Below are 20133 nucleotides of genomic sequence, written 5' to 3'. Positions count from 1 at the left end.
AACATACAGTATCTCTGTCTGTGTGTGTGTGTGTGTGTGTGTGTGTGTGTGTCTCTAACATACAGTATCTCTGTGTGTGAGTGTCTCTAACATACAGTATCTCTGTGTGTGAGTGTCTCTAACATACATTATCTCTGTGTGTGTGTGTGTGTGTGTGTGTGTGTGTCTAACATACATTATCTCTGTGTGTGAGTGTCTCTAACATACAGTATCTCTGTGTGTGAGTGTGTCTGACATACAGTATCTCTGTGCTGACAGTTCACCACAAAAATGTATACAATTCTAAATTATATTGTTAATATATGAAGGTATAATATGCTGCTTTTAGAGGGTTTTCACAGCCCTGTGATGGTTACATTGTTATACTAGCTTTATTCATCAATCCTGACAATGATAGCAGCATGAAGAATTACTTTGATTAAAAAATAGAAAACTGTTGAAAGTACCCACATGATTAGTTTGCAGATATTGTGGATACAGGCCGCTCTACGGCAGAGTGTTGTGTGACTGATTTGTAAGTCGCTCTTGATAACAGTGTGATAAATGACTGGACTATTCCCAGGGATCGGGGAATGAACTACATTGTTGGGAAAGACTGGAGAGATCTGTTTGACATTGTCATCGTACAGGCCGACAAACCTGGCTTCTTCAACGACAGGAGAAAGTAAGGGTCTCATATTCACTCCCTAGCCCTTCCCTTTGTCCCTGTTCAATGTGGTGGAGGCTTTACCACTACACTCCCTAGCCCTTCCCTTTGTCCCTGTTCAATGTGGTGGAGGTTTTACCACTACACTCCCTAGCCCTTCCCTTTGTCCCTGTTCAATGTGGTGGAGGCTTTACCGCTACACTCCCTAGCCCTTCCCTTTGTCCCTGTTCAATGTGGTGGAGGCTTTACCACTACACTCCCTAGCCCTTCCCTTTGTCCCTGTTCAATGTGGTGGAGGCTTTACCACTACACTCCCTAGCCCTTTGTCCCTGTTCAATGTGGTGGAGGCTTTACCACTACACTCCCTAGCCCTTCCCTTTGTCCCTGTTCAATGTGGTGGAGGCTTTACCGCTACACTCCCTAGCCCTTCCCTTTGTCCCTGTTCAATGTGGTGGAGGCTTTACCGCTACACTCCCTAGCCCTTCCCTTTGTCCCTGTTCAATGTGGTGGAGGCTTTACCGCTACACTCCCTAGCCCTTCCCTTTGTCCCTGTTCAATGTGGTGGAGGCTTTACCGCTACACTCCCTAGCCCTTCCCTTTGTCCCTGTTCAATGTGGTGGAGGCTTTACCGCTACACTCCCTACTAGCCCTTCCCTTTGTCCCTGTTCAATGTGGTGGAGGCTTTACCACTACACTACCCATCCTTCGTTTGCCATGTCCAGTTGACCTCTACTGTGTGTTCTGACGTTTGTCAGGTTCAGTTGACCTCTACTGTGTGTTCTGACGTTTGTCATGTCCAGTTGACCTCCACTGTGTGTTCTGACGTTTGTCATGTCCAGTTGACCTCCACTGTGTGTTCTGACGTTTGTCAGGTTCAGTTGACCTCTACTGTGTGTTTCTGACGTTTGTCATGTTCAGTTGACCTCTACTGTGTGTTCTGACGTTTGTCAGGTTCAGTTGACCTCTACTGTGTGTTCTGACGTTTGTCAGGTTTAGTTGACCTCTACTGTGTGTTTCTGACGTTTGTCATGTCCAGTTGACCTCCACTGTGTGTTCTGACGTTTGTCATGTCCAGTTGACCTCCACTATGTGTTTCTGACGTTTGTCATGTCCAGTTGACCTCCACTGTGTGTTCTGACGTTTGTCATGTCCAGTTGACCTCCACTGTGTGTTCTGACGTTTGTCATGTCCAGTTGACTTCCACTGTGTGTTCTGACGTTTGTCATGTCCAGTTGACCTCCACTGTGTGTTCTGACGTTTGTCATGTCCAGTTGACCTCCACTGTGTGTTTCTGACGTTTGTCATGTTCAGTTGACCTCCACTGTGTGTTTCTGACGTTTGTCATGTCCAGTTGACCTCTACTGTGTGTTCTGACGTTTGTCATGTCCAGTTGACCTCTACTGTGTGTTTCTGACGTTTGTCATGTCCAGTTGACCTCCACTGTGTGTTTCTGACGTTTGTCATGTCCAGTTGACCTCCACTGTGTTTCTGACGTTTGTCATGTCCAGTTGACCTCTACTGTGTGTTCTGACGTTTGTCATGTTCAGTTGACCTCCACTGTGTGTTTCTGACGTTTGTCATGTTCAGTTGACCTCCACTGTGTGTTTCTGACGTTTGTCAGGTTCAGTTGACCTCTACTGTGTGTTCTGACGTTTGTCATGTCCAGTTGACCTCCACTGTGTGTTCTGACGTTTGTCATGTCCAGTTGACCTCTACTGTGTGTTCTGACGTTTGTCAGGTTCAGTTGACCTCCACTGTGTGTTTCTGACGTTTGTCAGGTTCAGTTGACCTCTACTGTGTGTTCTGACGTTTGTCATGTTCAGTTGACCTCTACTGTGTGTTCTGACGTTTGTCAGGTTCAGTTGACCTCTACTGTGTGTTCTGACGTTTGTCATGTTCAGTTGACCTCCACTGTGTGTTCTGACGTTTGTCATGTCCAGTTGACCTCTACTGTGTGTTCTGACGTTTGTCAGGTTCAGTTGACCTCCACTGTGTGTTTCTGACGTTTGTCATGTTCAGTTGACCTCTACTGTGTGTTCTGACGTTTGTCAGGTTCAGTTGACCTCTACTGTGTGTTCTGACGTTTGTCATGTCCAGTTGACCTCCACTGTGTATTTCTGACGTTTGTCATGTCCAGTTGACCTCCACTGTGTGTTTCTGACGGTTGTCATGTCCAGTTGACCTCCACTGTGTGTTTCTGACGTTTATCATGTCCAGTTGACCTCCACTGTGTTTCTGACGTTTTTCATGTCCAGTTGACCTCCACTGTGTGTTTCTGACGTTTGTCATGTCCAGTTGACCTCCACTGTGTGTTTCTGACGTTTGTCATGTCCAGTTGACCTCCACTGTGTGTTTCTGACGTTTGTCATGTCCAGTTGACCTCTACTGTGTGTTCTGACGTTTGTCATGTCCAGTTGACCCCCACTGTGTGTTTCTGACGTTTGTTATGTCCAGTTGACCCCCACTGTGTGTTCTGAAGTTTGTCATGTTCAGTTGACCTCCACTGTGTGTTCTGACGTTTGTCATGTCCAGTTGACCTCCACTGTGTGTTTCTGACGTTTGTTTGTCATGTCCAGTTGACCTCTACTGTGTGTTTCTGACGTTTGTCATGTCCAGTTGACCTCCACTGTGTGTTTCTGACGTTTGTCATGTCCAGTTGACCTCCACTGTATGTTCTGACGTTTGTCATGTCCAGTTGACCTCCACTGTGTGTTCTGACGTTTGTCATGTCCAGTTGACCTCTACTGTGTGTTCTGACGTTTGTCATGTTTAGTTGACCTCCACTGTGTGTTCTGACGTTTGTCAGGTTCAGTTGACCTCTACTGTGTTTCTGACGTTTGTCATGTCCAGTTGACCTCCACTGTGTGTTTCTGACGTTTGTCATGTCCAGTTGACCTCCACTGTGTGTTTCTGACGTTTGTCATGTCCAGTTGACCTCCACAAGGTGTTTCTGACGTTTGTCATGTCCAGTTGACCTCTACTGTGTGTTCTGACGTTTGTTTGTCATGTCCAGTTGACCTCCACTGTGTGTTCTGACGTTTGTCATGTCCAGTTGACCTCCACTGTGTGTTCTGACGTTTGTTTGTCATGTTCAGTTGACCTCCACTGTGTGTTCTGACGTTTGTCATGTCCAGTTGACCTCCACTGTGTGTTCTGACGTTTGTTTGTCATGTTCAGTTGACCTCCACTGTGTGTTTCTGACGTTTGTCATGTCCAGTTGACCTCTACTGTGTGTTCTGACGTTTGTTTGTCATGTTCAGTTGACCTCCACTGTGTGTTCTGACGTTTGTCATGTCCAGTTGACCTCCACTGTGTGTTCTGACGTTTGTCATGTCCAGTTGACCTCCACTGTGTATTTCTGACGTTTGTCATGTCCAGTTGACCTCTACTGTATGTTCTGACGTTTGTCATGTCCAGTTGACCTCCACTGTGTGTTCTGACGTTTGTCATGTTCAGTTGACCTCCACTGTGTTTCTGACGTTTGTCAGGTTCAGTTGACCTCTACTGTGTTTCTGACGTTTGTCATGTCCAGTTGACCTCCACTGTGTGTTTCTGACGTTTGTCATGTCCAGTTGACCTCCACTGTGTGTTTCTGACGTTTGTCATGTCCAGTTGACCTCTACTGTGTGTTCTGACGTTTGTTTGTCATGTCCAGTTGACCTCCACTGTGTGTTCTGACGTTTGTCATGTCCAGTTGACCTCCACTGTGTGTTCTGACGTTTGTTTGTCATGTTCAGTTGACCTCCACTGTGTGTTTCTGACGTTTGTCATGTCCAGTTGACCTCCACTGTGTGTTCTGACGTTTGTCATGTTCAGTTGACCTCCACTGTGTGTTCTGACGTTTGTCATGTCCAGTTGACCTCCACTGTGTGTTCTGACGTTTGTCATGTCCAGTTGACCTCCACTGTGTGTTCTGACGTTTGTCATGTCCAGTTGACCTCCACTCTGTGTTCTGACGTTTGTCATGTCCAGTTGACCTCCACTGTGTGTTCTGACGTTTGTCATGTCCAGTTGATCTCTACTGTGTGTTCTGACGTTTGTCATGTTCAGTTGACCTCTACTGTGTGTTCTGACGTTTGTCATGTCCAGTTGACCTCCACTGTGTGTTCTGACGTTTGTCATGTTCAGTTGACCTCCACTGTGTGTTTCTGACGTTTGTCATGTCCAGTTGACCTCTACTGTGTGTTCTGACGTTTGTCATGTTCAGTTGACCTCTACTGTGTGTTCTGACGTTTGTCATGTCCAGTTGACCTCCACTGTGTGTTCTGACGTTTGTCATGTTCAGTTGACCTCCACTGTGTGTTTCTGACGTTTGTCATGTCCAGTTGACCTCCACTGTGTGTTCTGACGTTTGTCATGTTCAGTTGACCTCCACTGTGTGTTTCTGACGTTTGTCATGTCCAGTTGACCTCCACTGTGTGTTTCTGACGTTTGTCATGTCCAGTTGACCTCCACAAGGTGTTTCTGACGTTTGTCATGTCCAGTTGACCTCTACTGTGTGTTCTGACGTTTGTTTGTCATGTCCAGTTGACCTCCACTGTGTGTTCTGACGTTTGTCATGTCCAGTTGACCTCCACTGTGTGTTCTGACGTTTGTTTGTCATGTTCAGTTGACCTCCACTGTGTGTTCTGACGTTTGTCATGTCCAGTTGACCTCCACTGTGTGTTCTGACGTTTGTTTGTCATGTTCAGTTGACCTCCACTGTGTGTTTCTGACGTTTGTCATGTCCAGTTGACCTCTACTGTGTGTTCTGACGTTTGTTTGTCATGTTCAGTTGACCTCCACTGTGTGTTCTGACGTTTGTCATGTCCAGTTGACCTCCACTGTGTGTTCTGACGTTTGTCATGTCCAGTTGACCTCCACTGTGTATTTCTGACGTTTGTCATGTCCAGTTGACCTCTACTGTATGTTCTGACGTTTGTCATGTCCAGTTGACCTCCACTGTGTGTTCTGACGTTTGTCATGTTCAGTTGACCTCCACTGTGTTTCTGACGTTTGTCAGGTTCAGTTGACCTCTACTGTGTTTCTGACGTTTGTCATGTCCAGTTGACCTCCACTGTGTGTTTCTGACGTTTGTCATGTCCAGTTGACCTCCACTGTGTGTTTCTGACGTTTGTCATGTCCAGTTGACCTCCACTGTGTGTTTCTGACGTTTGTCATGTCCAGTTGACCTCCACAAGGTGTTTCTGACGTTTGTCATGTCCAGTTGACCTCTACTGTGTGTTCTGACGTTTGTTTGTCATGTCCAGTTGACCTCCACTGTGTGTTCTGACGTTTGTCATGTCCAGTTGACCTCCACTGTGTGTTCTGACGTTTGTTTGTCATGTTCAGTTGACCTCCACTGTGTGTTCTGACGTTTGTCATGTCCAGTTGACCTCCACTGTGTGTTCTGACGTTTGTTTGTCATGTTCAGTTGACCTCCACTGTGTGTTTCTGACGTTTGTCATGTCCAGTTGACCTCTACTGTGTGTTCTGACGTTTGTTTGTCATGTTCAGTTGACCTCCACTGTGTGTTCTGACGTTTGTCATGTCCAGTTGACCTCCACTGTGTGTTCTGACGTTTGTCATGTCCAGTTGACCTCCACTGTGTATTTCTGACGTTTGTCATGTCCAGTTGACCTCTACTGTATGTTCTGACGTTTGTCATGTCCAGTTGACCTCCACTGTGTGTTCTGACGTTTGTCATGTTCAGTTGACCTCCACTGTGTTTCTGACGTTTGTCAGGTTCAGTTGACCTCTACTGTGTTTCTGACGTTTGTCATGTCCAGTTGACCTCCACTGTGTGTTTCTGACGTTTGTCATGTCCAGTTGACCTCCACTGTGTGTTTCTGACGTTTGTCATGTCCAGTTGACCTCTACTGTGTGTTCTGACGTTTGTTTGTCATGTCCAGTTGACCTCCACTGTGTGTTCTGACGTTTGTCATGTCCAGTTGACCTCCACTGTGTGTTCTGACGTTTGTTTGTCATGTTCAGTTGACCTCCACTGTGTGTTTCTGACGTTTGTCATGTCCAGTTGACCTCCACTGTGTGTTCTGACGTTTGTCATGTTCAGTTGACCTCCACTGTGTGTTCTGACGTTTGTCATGTCCAGTTGACCTCCACTGTGTGTTCTGACGTTTGTCATGTCCAGTTGACCTCCACTGTGTGTTCTGACGTTTGTCATGTCCAGTTGACCTCCACTCTGTGTTCTGACGTTTGTCATGTCCAGTTGACCTCCACTGTGTGTTCTGACGTTTGTCATGTCCAGTTGATCTCTACTGTGTGTTCTGACGTTTGTCATGTTCAGTTGACCTCTACTGTGTGTTCTGACGTTTGTCATGTCCAGTTGACCTCCACTGTGTGTTCTGACGTTTGTCATGTTCAGTTGACCTCCACTGTGTGTTTCTGACGTTTGTCATGTCCAGTTGACCTCTACTGTGTGTTCTGACGTTTGTCATGTTCAGTTGACCTCTACTGTGTGTTCTGACGTTTGTCATGTCCAGTTGACCTCCACTGTGTGTTCTGACGTTTGTCATGTTCAGTTGACCTCCACTGTGTGTTTCTGACGTTTGTCATGTCCAGTTGACCTCCACTGTGTGTTCTGACGTTTGTCATGTTCAGTTGACCTCCACTGTGTGTTTCTGACGTTTGTCATGTCCAGTTGACCTCTACTGTGTGTTCTGACGTTTGTTTGTCATGTCCAGTTGACCTCTACTGGGTGTTCTGACGTTTGTCATGTCCAGTTGACCTCCACTGTGTGTTCTGACGTTTGTCATGTTCAGTTGACCTCTACTGTGTGTTCTGATGTTTGTCATGTTCAGTTGACCTCCACTGTGTGTTTCTGACGTTTGTCCGGTTCAGTTGACCTCTACTGTGTGTTTCTGACGTTTGTCATGTCCAGTTGACCTCCACTGTGTTTCTGACGTTTGTCATGTTCAGTTGACCTCCACTGTGTGTTCTGACGTTTGTCATGTCCAGTTGACCTCCACTGTGTTTCTGACGTTTGTCATGTCCAGTTGACCTCTACTGTGTGTTCTGACGTTTGTTTGTCATGTTCAGTTGACCTCTACTGTTTGTTCTGACGTTTGTTTGTCATGTTCAGTTGACCTCTACTGTGTGTTCTGACGTTTGTCATGTCCAGTTGACCTCCACTGTGTGTTTCTGACGTTTGTCATGTCCAGTTGACCTCCACTGTGTTTCTGACGTTTGTCATGTCCAGTTGACCTCTACTGTGTGTTCTGACGTTTGTCATGTCCAGTTGACCTCCACTGTGTGTTCTGACGTTTGTCATGTCCAGTTGACCTCCACTGTGTTTCTGACGTTTGTCATGTCCAGTTGACCTCCACTGTGTTTCTGACGTTTGTCAGGTTCAGTTGACCTCCACTGTGTGTTCTGACGTTTGTCAGGTTCAGTTGACCTCCACTGTGTGTTCTGACGTTTGTCATGTCCAGTTGACCTCCACTGTGTGTTTCTGACGTTTGTCATGTCCAGTTGACCTCCACTGTATGTTCTGACGTTTGTCAGGTTCAGTTGACCTCCACTGTGTGTTTCTGACGTTTGTCATGTCCAGTTGACCTCCACTGTGTGTTTCTGACGTTTGTCATGTCCAGTTGGACTCCACTGTGTGTTCTGACGTTTGTAATGTCCAGTTGACCTCCACTGTATGTTCTGACATTTGTCAGGTTCAGTTGACCTCCACTGTGTGTTTCTGACGTTTGTCATGTCCAGTTGACCTCCACTGTGTGTTTCTGACGTTTGTCATGTCCAGTTGACCTCCACTGTGTTTCTGACGTTTGTCATGTCCAGTTGACCTCCACTGTGTGTTCTGACGTTTGTCATGTCCAGTTGACCTCTACTGTGTGTTCTGACGTTTGTCATGTTCAGTTGACCTCCACTGTGTGTTTCTGACGTTTGTCATGTCCAGTTGACCTCCACTGTGTGTTCTGACGTTTGTCATGTCCAGTTGACCTCTACTGTGTGTTCTGACGTTTGTCATGTTCAGTTGACCTCCACTGGGTGTTCTGACGTTTGTCATGTTCAGTTGACCTCCACTGTGTGTTTCTGACGTTTGTCATGTCCAGTTGACCTCTACTGTGTGTTCTGACGTTTGTCTTGTTCAGTTGACCTCTACTGTGTGTTCTGACGTTTGTCATGTCCAGTTTACCTCCACTGTGTGTTCTGACGTTTGTCATGTTCAGTTGACCTCCACTGTGTGTTTCTGACGTTTGTCATGTCCAGTTGACCTCCACTGTGTGTTCTGACGTTTGTCATGTTCAGTTGACCTCCACTGTGTGTTTCTGACGTTTGTCATGTCCAGTTGACCTCTACTGTGTGTTCTGACGTTTGTTTGTCATGTCCAGTTGACCTCTACTGTGTGTTCTGACGTTTGTCATGTCCAGTTGACCTCCACTGTGTTTCTGACGTTTGTCAAGTTCAGTTGACCTCCACTGTGTGTTCTGACGTTTGTCATGTCCAGTTGACCTCCACTGTGTGTTCTGACGTTTGTCATGTCCAGTTGACCTCCACTGTGTGTTTCTGACGTTTGTCATGTCCAGTTGACCTCCACTGTGTGTTCTGACGTTTGTCATGTCCAGTTGACCTCCACTGTGTGTTTCTGACGTTTGTCATGTCCAGTTGACCTCCACTGTGTTTCTGACATTTGTCATGTCCAGTTGACCTCTACTGTGTGTTCTGACGTTTGTCATGTCCAGTTGACCTCCACTGTGTGTTCTGACGTTTGTCATGTCCAGTTGACCTCCACTGTGTTTCTGACGTTTGTCATGTCCAGTTGACCTCCACTGTGTTTCTGACGTTTGTCAGGTTCAGTTGACCTCCACTGTGTGTTCTGACGTTTGTCAGGTTCAGTTGACCTCCACTGTGTGTTCTGACGTTTATTTGTCATGTCCAGTTGACCTCCACTGTGTTTCTGACGTTTGTCATGTCCAGTTGACCTCCACTGTGTGTTCTGACGTTTGTCATGTCCAGTTGACCTCCACTGTATGTTCTGACGTTTGTCATGTCCAGTTGACCTCCACTGTGTGTTTCTGACGTTTGGCATGTCCAGTTGACCTCCACTGTATGTTCTGACGTTTGTCAGGTTCAGTTGACCTCCACTGTGTGTTTCTGACGTTTGTTTGTCATGTCCAGTTGACCTCTACTGTGTGTTCTGACGTTTGTCATGTTCAGTTGACCTCCACTGTGTGTTTCTGACGTTTGTCATGTCCAGTTGACCTCCACTGTGTGTTTCTGACGTTTGTCATGTCCAGTTGACCTCCACTGTATGTTCTGACGTTTGTCATGTCCAGTTGATCTCCACTGTGTGTTCTGACGTTTGTCATGTCCAGTTGACCTCTACTGTGTGTTCTGACGTTTGTCATGTTTAGTTGACCTCCACTGTGTGTTCTGACGTTTGTCATGTTCAGTTGACCTCCACTGTGTTTCTGACGTTTGTCAGGTTCAGTTGATCTCTACTGTGTTTCTGACGTTTGTCATGTCCAGTTGACCTCTACTGTGTGTTCTGACGTTTGTCATGTTTAGTTGACCTCCACTGTGTGTTCTGACGTTTGTCATGTTCAGTTGACCTCCACTGTGTTTCTGACGTTTGTCAGGTTCAGTTGACCTCTACTGTGTGTTCTGATGTTTGTCATGTTCAGTTGACCTCCACTGTGTGTTTCTGACGTTTGTCCGGTTCAGTTGACCTCTACTGTGTGTTTCTGACGTTTGTCATGTCCAGTTGACCTCCACTGTGTTTCTGACGTTTGTCATGTTCAGTTGACCTCCACTGTGTGTTCTGACGTTTGTCATGTCCAGTTGACCTCCACTGTGTTTCTGACGTTTGTCATGTCCAGTTGACCTCTACTGTGTGTTCTGACGTTTGTTTGTCATGTTCAGTTGACCTCTACTGTTTGTTCTGACGTTTGTTTGTCATGTTCAGTTGACCTCTACTGTGTGTTCTGACGTTTGTCATGTCCAGTTGACCTCCACTGTGTGTTTCTGACGTTTGTCATGTCCAGTTGACCTCCACTGTGTTTCTGACGTTTGTCATGTCCAGTTGACCTCTACTGTGTGTTCTGACGTTTGTCATGTCCAGTTGACCTCCACTGTGTGTTCTGACGTTTGTCATGTCCAGTTGACCTCCACTGTGTTTCTGACGTTTGTCATGTCCAGTTGACCTCCACTGTGTTTCTGACGTTTGTCAGGTTCAGTTGACCTCCACTGTGTGTTCTGACGTTTGTCAGGTTCAGTTGACCTCCACTGTGTGTTCTGACGTTTGTCATGTCCAGTTGACCTCCACTGTGTGTTTCTGACGTTTGTCATGTCCAGTTGACCTCCACTGTATGTTCTGACGTTTGTCAGGTTCAGTTGACCTCCACTGTGTGTTTCTGACGTTTGTCATGTCCAGTTGACCTCCACTGTGTGTTTCTGACGTTTGTCATGTCCAGTTGGACTCCACTGTGTGTTCTGACGTTTGTAATGTCCAGTTGACCTCCACTGTATGTTCTGACATTTGTCAGGTTCAGTTGACCTCCACTGTGTGTTTCTGACGTTTGTCATGTCCAGTTGACCTCCACTGTGTGTTTCTGACGTTTGTCATGTCCAGTTGACCTCCACTGTGTTTCTGACGTTTGTCATGTCCAGTTGACCTCCACTGTGTGTTCTGACGTTTGTCATGTTCAGTTGACCTCCACTGTGTGTTTCTGACGTTTGTCATGTCCAGTTGACCTCCACTGTGTGTTCTGACGTTTGTCATGTCCAGTTGACCTCTACTGTGTGTTCTGACGTTTGTCATGTTCAGTTGACCTCCACTGGGTGTTCTGACGTTTGTCATGTTCAGTTGACCTCCACTGTGTTTCTGACGTTTGTCATGTCCAGTTGACCTCTACTGTGTGTTCTGACGTTTGTCTTGTTCAGTTGACCTCTACTGTGTGTTCTGACGTTTGTCATGTCCAGTTTACCTCCACTGTGTGTTCTGACGTTTGTCATGTTCAGTTGACCTCCACTGTGTGTTTCTGACGTTTGTCATGTCCAGTTGACCTCCACTGTGTGTTCTGACGTTTGTCATGTTCAGTTGACCTCCACTGTGTGTTTCTGACGTTTGTCATGTCCAGTTGACCTCTACTGTGTGTTCTGACGTTTGTTTGTCATGTCCAGTTGACCTCTACTGTGTGTTCTGACGTTTGTCATGTCCAGTTGACCTCCACTGTGTTTCTGACGTTTGTCATGTTCAGTTGACCTCCACTGTGTGTTCTGACGTTTGTCATGTCCAGTTGACCTCCACTGTGTGTTCTGACGTTTGTCATGTCCAGTTGACCTCCACTGTGTGTTTCTGACGTTTGTCATGTCCAGTTGACCTCCACTGTGTGTTCTGACGTTTGTCATGTCCAGTTGACCTCCACTGTGTGTTTCTGACGTTTGTCATGTCCAGTTGACCTCCACTGTGTTTCTGACATTTGTCATGTCCAGTTGACCTCTACTGTGTGTTCTGACGTTTGTCATGTCCAGTTGACCTCCACTGTGTGTTCTGACGTTTGTCATGTCCAGTTGACCTCCACTGTGTTTCTGACGTTTGTCATGTCCAGTTGACCTCCACTGTGTTTCTGACGTTTGTCAGGTTCAGTTGACCTCCACTGTGTGTTCTGACGTTTGTCAGGTTCAGTTGACCTCCACTGTGTGTTCTGACGTTTATTTGTCATGTCCAGTTGACCTCCACTGTGTTTCTGACGTTTGTCATGTCCAGTTGACCTCCACTGTGTGTTCTGACGTTTGTCATGTCCAGTTGACCTCCACTGTATGTTCTGACGTTTGTCATGTCCAGTTGACCTCCACTGTGTGTTTCTGACGTTTGGCATGTCCAGTTGACCTCCACTGTATGTTCTGACGTTTGTCAGGTTCAGTTGACCTCCACTGTGTGTTTCTGACGTTTGTTTGTCATGTCCAGTTGACCTCTACTGTGTGTTCTGACGTTTGTCATGTTCAGTTGACCTCCACTGTGTGTTTCTGACGTTTGTCATGTCCAGTTGACCTCCACTGTGTGTTTCTGACGTTTGTCATGTCCAGTTGACCTCCACTGTATGTTCTGACGTTTGTCATGTCCAGTTGATCTCCACTGTGTGTTCTGACGTTTGTCATGTCCAGTTGACCTCTACTGTGTGTTCTGACGTTTGTCATGTTTAGTTGACCTCCACTGTGTGTTCTGACGTTTGTCATGTTCAGTTGACCTCCACTGTGTTTCTGACGTTTGTCAGGTTCAGTTGATCTCTACTGTGTTTCTGACGTTTGTCATGTCCAGTTGACCTCTACTGTGTGTTCTGACGTTTGTCATGTTTAGTTGACCTCCACTGTGTGTTCTGACGTTTGTCATGTTCAGTTGACCTCCACTGTGTTTCTGACGTTTGTCAGGTTCAGTTGACCTCTACTGTGTTTCTGACTTTTGTCATGTCCAGTTGACCTCCACTGTGTGTTTCTGACGTTTGTCATGTCCAGTTGACCTCCACTGTGTGTTTCTGACGTTTGTCATGTCCAGTTGACCTCCACTGTGTGTTTCTGACGTTTGTCATGTCCAGTTGACCTCTACTGTGTGTTCTGACGTTTGTTTGTCATGTCCAGTTGACCTCCACTGTGTGTTCTGACGTTTGTCATGTCCGGTTGACCTCCACTGTGTGTTCTGACGTTTGTCATGTCCAGTTGACCTCTACTGTGTGTTCTGACGTTTGTCATGTCCAGTTGACCTCCACTGTGTGTTCTGACGTTTGTCATGTCCAGTTGACCTCCACTGTGTTTCTGACGTTTGTCATGTCCAGTTGACCTCCACTGTGTTTCTGACGTTTGTCAGGTTCAGTTGACCTCCACTGTGTGTTCTGACGTTTGTCATGTCCAGTTGACCTCCACTGTGTGTTCTGACGTTTATTTGTCATGTCCAGTTGACCTCCACTGTGTTTCTGACGTTTGTCATGTCCAGTTGACCTCCACTGTGTGTTCTGACGTTTGTCATGTCCAGTTGACCTCCACTGTATGTTCTGACGTTTGTCATGTCCAGTTGACCTCCACTGTGTGTTTCTGACGTTTGGCATGTCCAGTTGACCTCCACTGTATGTTCTGACGTTTGTCAGGTTCAGTTGACCTCCACTGTGTGTTTCTGACGTTTGTTTGTCATGTCCAGTTGACCTCTACTGTGTGTTCTGACGTTTGTCATGTCCAGTTGACCTCCACTGTGTGTTTCTGACGTTTGTCATGTCCAGTTGACCTCCACTGTATGTTCTGACGTTTGTCATGTCCAGTTGATCTCCACTGTGTGTTCTGACGTTTGTCATGTCCAGTTGACCTCTACTGTGTGTTCTGACGTTTGTCATGTTTAGTTGACCTCCACTGTGTTTCTGACGTTTGTCAGGTTCAGTTGATCTCTACTGTGTTTCTGACGTTTGTCATGTCCAGTTGACCTCTACTGTGTGTTCTGACGTTTGTCATGTTTAGTTGACCTCCACTGTGTGTTCTGACGTTTGTCATGTTCAGTTGACCTCCACTGTGTTTCTGACGTTTGTCAGGTTCAGTTGACCTCTACTGTGTTTCTGACGTTTGTCATGTCCAGTTGACCTCCACTGTGTGTTTCTGACGTTTGTCATGTCCAGTTGACCTCCACTGTGTGTTTCTGACGTTTGTCATGTCCAGTTGACCTCCACTGTGTGTTTCTGACGTTTGTCATGTCCAGTTGACCTCTACTGTGTGTTCTGACGTTTGTTTGTCATGTCCAGTTGACCTCCACTGTGTGTTCTGACGTTTGTCATGTCCAGTTGACCTCCACTGTGTGTTCTGACGTTTGTTTGTCATGTTCAGTTGACCTCCACTGTGTGTTCTGACGTTTGTCATGTCCAGTTGACCTCCACTGTGTGTTCTGACGTTTGTTTGTCATGTTCAGTTGACCTCCACTGTGTGTTTCTGACGTTTGTCATGTCCAGATGACCTCTACTGTGTGTTCTGACGTTTGTTTGTCATGTTCAGTTGACCTCCACTGTGTGTTCTGACGTTTTCATGTCCAGTTGACCTCCACTGTGTGTTCTGACGTTTGTCATGTCCAGTTGACCTCCACTGTGTGTTTCTGACGTTTGTCATGTCCAGTTGACCTCTACTGTATGTTCTGACGTTTGTCATGTCCAGTTGACCTCTACTGTGTGTTCTGACGTTTGTCATGTTTAGTTGACCTCCACTGTGTGTTCTGACGTTTGTCATGTTCAGTTGACCTCCACTGTGTTTCTGACGTTTGTCAGGTTCAGTTGACCTCTACTGTGTTTCTGACGTTTGTCATGTCCAGTTGACCTCCACTGTGTGTTTCTGACGTTTGTCATGTCCAGTTGACCTCCACTGTGTGTTTCTGACGTTTGTCATGTCCAGTTGACCTCCACTGTGTGTTTCTGACGTTTGTCATGTCCAGTTGACCTCTACTGTGTGTTCTGACGTTTGTTTGTCATGTCCAGTTGACCTCCACTGTGTGTTCTGACGTTTGTCATGTCCAGTTGACCTCCACTGTGTGTTCTGACGTTTGTTTGTCATGTTCAGTTGACCTCCACTGTGTGTTCTGACGTTTGTCATGTCCAGTTGACCTCCACTGTGTGTTCTGACGTTTGTTTGTCATGTTCAGTTGACCTCCACTGTGTGTTTCTGACGTTTGTCATGTCCAGATGACCTCTACTGTGTGTTCTGACGTTTGTTTGTCATGTTCAGTTGACCTCCACTGTGTGTTCTGACGTTTTCATGTCCAGTTGACCTCCACTGTGTGTTCTGACGTTTGTCATGTCCAGTTGACCTCCACTGTGTGTTTCTGACGTTTGTCATGTCCAGTTGACCTCTACTGTATGTTCTGACGTTTGTCATGTCCAGTTGACCTCCACTATGTGTTCTGACGTTTGTCATGTTCAGTTGACCTCCACTGTGTGTTCTGACGTTTGTCATGTCCAGTTGACCTCCACTGTGTGTTCTGACGTTTGTCATGTCCAGTTGACCTCCACTCTGTGTTCTGACGTTTGTCATGTCCAGTTGACCTCCACTGTGTGTTCTGACGTTTGTCATGTCCAGTTGATCTCTACTGTGTGTTCTGACGTTTGTCATGTTCAGTTGACCTCTACTGTGTGTTCTGACGTTTGTCATGTCCAGTTGACCTCCACTGTGTGTTTCTGACGTTTGTCATGTCCAGTTGACCTCCACTGTGTGTTTCTGACGTTTGTCATGTCCAGTTGACCTCTACTGTGTGTTCTGACGTTTGTTTGTCATGTTCAGTTGACCTCCACTGTGTGTTTCTGACGTTTGTCATGTCCAGTTGACCTCTACTGTGTGTTCTGACGTTTGTTTGTCATGTCCAGTTGACCTCTACTGTGTGTTCTGACGTTTGTCATGTCCAGTTGACCTCCACTATGTGTTCTGACGTTTGTCATGTTCAGTTGACCTCCACTGTGTTTCTGACGTTTGTCAGGTTCAGTTGACCTCTACTGTGTTTCTGACGTTTGTCATGTCCAGTTGACCTCCACTGTGTGTTTCTGACGTTTGTCATGTCCAGTTGACCTCCACTGTGTGTTTCTGACGTTTGTCATGTCCAGTTGACCTCCACTGTGTGTTTCTGACGTTTGTCATGTCCAGTTGACCTCTACTGTGTGTTCTGACGTTTGTTTGTCATGTCCAGTTGACCTCCACTGTGTGTTCTGACGTTTGTCATGTCCAGTTGACCTCCACTGTGTGTTCTGACGTTTGTCAGGTTCAGTTGACCTCTACTGTGTTTCTGACGTTTGTCATGTCCAGTTGACCTCCACTGTGTGTTTCTGACGTTTGTCATGTCCAGTTGACCTCCACTGTGTGTTTCTGACGTTTGTCATGTCCAGTTGACCTCCACTGTGTGTTTCTGACGTTTGTCATGTCCAGTTGACCTCTACTGTGTGTTCTGACGTTTGTTTGTCATGTCCAGTTGACCTCCACTGTGTGTTCTGACGTTTGTCATATCCAGTTGACCTCCACTGTGTGTTCTGACGTTTGTTTGTCATGTTCAGTTGACCTCCACTGTGTGTTTCTGACGTTTGTCATGTCCAGTTGACCTCCACTGTGTGTTTCTGAGGTTTGTCATGTCCAGTTGACCTCCACTGTGTGTTTCTGACGTTTGTCATGTCCAGTTGACCTCTACTGTGTGTTCTGACGTTTGTTTGTCATGTCCAGTTGACCTCCACTGTGTGTTCTGACGTTTGTCATGTCCAGTTGACCTCCACTGTGTGTTCTGACGTTTGTTTGTCATGTTCAGTTGACCTCCACTGTGTGTTCTGACGTTTGTCATGTCCAGTTGACCTCCACTGTGTGTTCTGACGTTTGTTTGTCATGTTCAGTTGACCTCCACTGTGTGTTTCTGACGTTTGTCATGTCCAGATGACCTCTACTGTGTGTTCTGACGTTTGTTTGTCATGTTCAGTTGACCTCCACTGTGTGTTCTGACGTTTTCATGTCCAGTTGACCTCCACTATGTGTTCTGACGTTTGTCATGTCCAGTTGACCTCCACTGTGTGTTTCTGACGTTTGTCATGTCCAGTTGACCTCTACTGTATGTTCTGACGTTTGTCATGTCCAGTTGACCTCCACTATGTGTTCTGACGTTTGTCATGTTCAGTTGACCTCCACTGTGTTTCTGACGTTTGTCAGGTTCAGTTGACCTCTACTGTGTTTCTGACGTTTGTCATGTCCAGTTGACCTTCACTGTGTGTTTCTGACGTTTGTCATGTCCAGTTGACCTCCACTGTGTGTTTCTGACGTTTGTCATGTCCAGTTGACCTCCACTGTGTGTTTCTGACGTTTGTCATGTCCAGTTGACCTCTACTGTGTGTTCTGACGTTTGTTTGTCATGTTCAGTTGACCTCCACTGTGTGTTCTGACGTTTGTCATGTCCAGTTGACCTCCACTGTGTGTTCTGACGTTTGTTTGTCATGTTCAGTTGACCTCCACTGTGTGTTTCTGACGTTTGTCATGTCCAGTTTACCTCTACTGTGTGTTCTGACGTTTGTTTGTCATGTTCAGTTGACCTCCACTGTGTGTTCTGACGTTTGTCATGTCCAGTTGTCCTCCACTGTGTGTTCTGACGTTTGTCATGTTCAGTTGACCTCCACTGTGTGTTTCTGACGTTTGTCATGTCCAGTTGACCTCTACTGTGTGTTCTGACGTTTGTTTGTCATGTCCAGTTGACCTCTACTGTGTGTTCTGACGTTTGTCATGTCCAGTTGACCTCCACTATGTGTTCTGACGTTTGTCATGTTCAGTTGACCTCCACTGTGTTTCTGACGTTTGTCAGGTTCAGTTGACCTCTACTGTGTTTCTGACGTTTGTCATGTCCAGTTGACCTCCACTGTGTGTTTCTGACGTTTGTCATGTCCAGTTGACCTCCACTGTGTGTTTCTGACGTTTGTCATGTCCAGTTGACCTCCACTGTGTGTTTCTGACGTTTGTCATGTCCAGTTGACCTCTACTGTGTGTTCTGACGTTTGTTTGTCATGTCCAGTTGACCTCCACTGTGTGTTCTGACGTTTGTCATGTCCAGTTGACCTCCACTGTGTGTTCTGACGTTTGTTTGTCATGTCCAGTTGACCTCCACTGTGTGTTTCTGACGTTTGTCATGTCCAGTTGACCTCTACTGTATGTTCTGACGTTTGTCATGTCCAGTTGACCTCCACTATGTGTTCTGACGTTTGTCATGTTCAGTTGACCTCCACTGTGTTTCTGACGTTTGTCAGGTTCAGTTGACCTCTACTGTGTTTCTGACGTTTGTCATGTCCAGTTGACCTTCACTGTGTGTTTCTGACGTTTGTCATGTCCAGTTGACCTCCACTGTGTGTTTCTGACGTTTGTCATGTCCAGTTGACCTCCACTGTGTGTTTCTGACGTTTGTCATGTCCAGTTGACCTCTACTGTGTGTTCTGACGTTTGTTTGTCATGTTCAGTTGACCTCCACTGTGTGTTCTGACGTTTGTCATGTCCAGTTGACCTCCACTGTGTGTTCTGACGTTTGTTTGTCATGTTCAGTTGACCTCCACTGTGTGTTTCTGACGTTTGTCATGTCCAGTTTACCTCTACTGTGTGTTCTGACGTTTGTTTGTCATGTTCAGTTGACCTCCACTGTGTGTTCTGACGTTTGTCATGTCCAGTTGTCCTCCACTGTGTGTTCTGACGTTTGTCATGTTCAGTTGACCTCCACTGTGTGTTTCTGACGTTTGTCATGTCCAGTTGACCTCTACTGTGTGTTCTGACGTTTGTTTGTCATGTCCAGTTGACCTCTACTGTGTGTTCTGACGTTTGTCATGTCCAGTTGACCTCCACTATGTGTTCTGACGTTTGTCATGTTCAGTTGACCTCCACTGTGTTTCTGACGTTTGTCAGGTTCAGTTGACCTCTACTGTGTTTCTGACGTTTGTCATGTCCAGTTGACCTCCACTGTGTGTTTCTGACGTTTGTCATGTCCAGTTGACCTCCACTGTGTGTTTCTGACGTTTGTCATGTCCAGTTGACCTCCACTGTGTGTTTCTGACGTTTGTCATGTCCAGTTGACCTCTACTGTGTGTTCTGACGTTTGTTTGTCATGTCCAGTTGACCTCCACTGTGTGTTCTGACGTTTGTCATGTCCAGTTGACCTCCACTGTGTGTTCTGACGTTTGTTTGTCATGTTCAGTTGACCTCCACTGTGTGTTTCTGACGTTTGTCATGTCCAGTTGACCTCTACTGTGTGTTCTGACGTTTGTTTGTCATGTTCAGTTGACCTCCACTGTGTGTTCTGACGTTTGTCATGTCCAGTTGACCTCCACTGTGTGTTCTGACGTTTGTCATGTTCAGTTGACCTCCACTGTGTGTTTCTGACGTTTGTCATGTCCAGTTGACCTCTACTGTGTGTTCTGACGTTTGTTTGTCATGTCCAGTTGACCTCTACTGTGTGTTCTGACGTTTGTCATGTCCAGTTGACCTCCACTGTGTGTTCTGACGTTTGTCATGTTCAGTTGACCTCTACTGTGTGTTCTGATGTTTGTCATGTTCAGTTGACCTCCACTGTGTGTTTCTGACGTTTGTCAGGTTCAGTTGACCTCTACTGTGTGTTTCTGACGTTTGTCATGTCCAGTTGACCTCCACTGTGTTTCTGACATTTGTCATGTTCAGTTGACCTCCACTGTGTGTTCTGACGTTTGTCATGTCCAGTTGACCTCCACTGTGTTTCTGACGTTTGTCATGTCCAGTTGACCTCTACTGTGTGTTCTGACGTTTGTTTGTCATGTTCAGTTGACCTCTACTGTGTGTTCTGACGTTTGTTTGTCATGTTCAGTTGACCTCTACTGTGTGTTCTGACGTTTGTCATGTCCAGTTGACCTCCACTGTGTGTTTCTGACGTTTGTCATGTCCAGTTGACCTCCACTGTGTTTCTGACGTTTGTCATGTCCAGTTGACCTCTACTGTGTGTTCTGACGTTTGTCATGTCCAGTTGACCTCCACTGTGTGTTCTGACGTTTGTC

At 46.3% G+C, this 20133-nt stretch overlaps 1 protein-coding gene across 1 annotated transcript in view; it reads left to right on the top strand.

The window, feature by feature from the left end:
• Positions 1 to 20133, top strand: part of LOC139376012 (5'-nucleotidase domain-containing protein 3-like) — an 81175-nt gene that overhangs the window by 28800 nt on the left and 32242 nt on the right. Inside the window, exon 8 of the mRNA XM_071118059.1 lies at positions 563 to 664. Within this exon, the coding sequence (XP_070974160.1) occupies positions 563 to 664 (102 nt within the window). The remainder of the gene's footprint in view (positions 1 to 562; positions 665 to 20133) is intronic.

The sequence above is a fragment of the Oncorhynchus clarkii genome, chromosome 2, assembly GCF_045791955.1.
Source record: "Oncorhynchus clarkii lewisi isolate Uvic-CL-2024 chromosome 2, UVic_Ocla_1.0, whole genome shotgun sequence".
Classification (NCBI taxonomy): Eukaryota; Metazoa; Chordata; class Actinopteri; order Salmoniformes; family Salmonidae; genus Oncorhynchus; species Oncorhynchus clarkii.
This window is presented reverse-complemented; position numbering and strand designations above follow the sequence as displayed.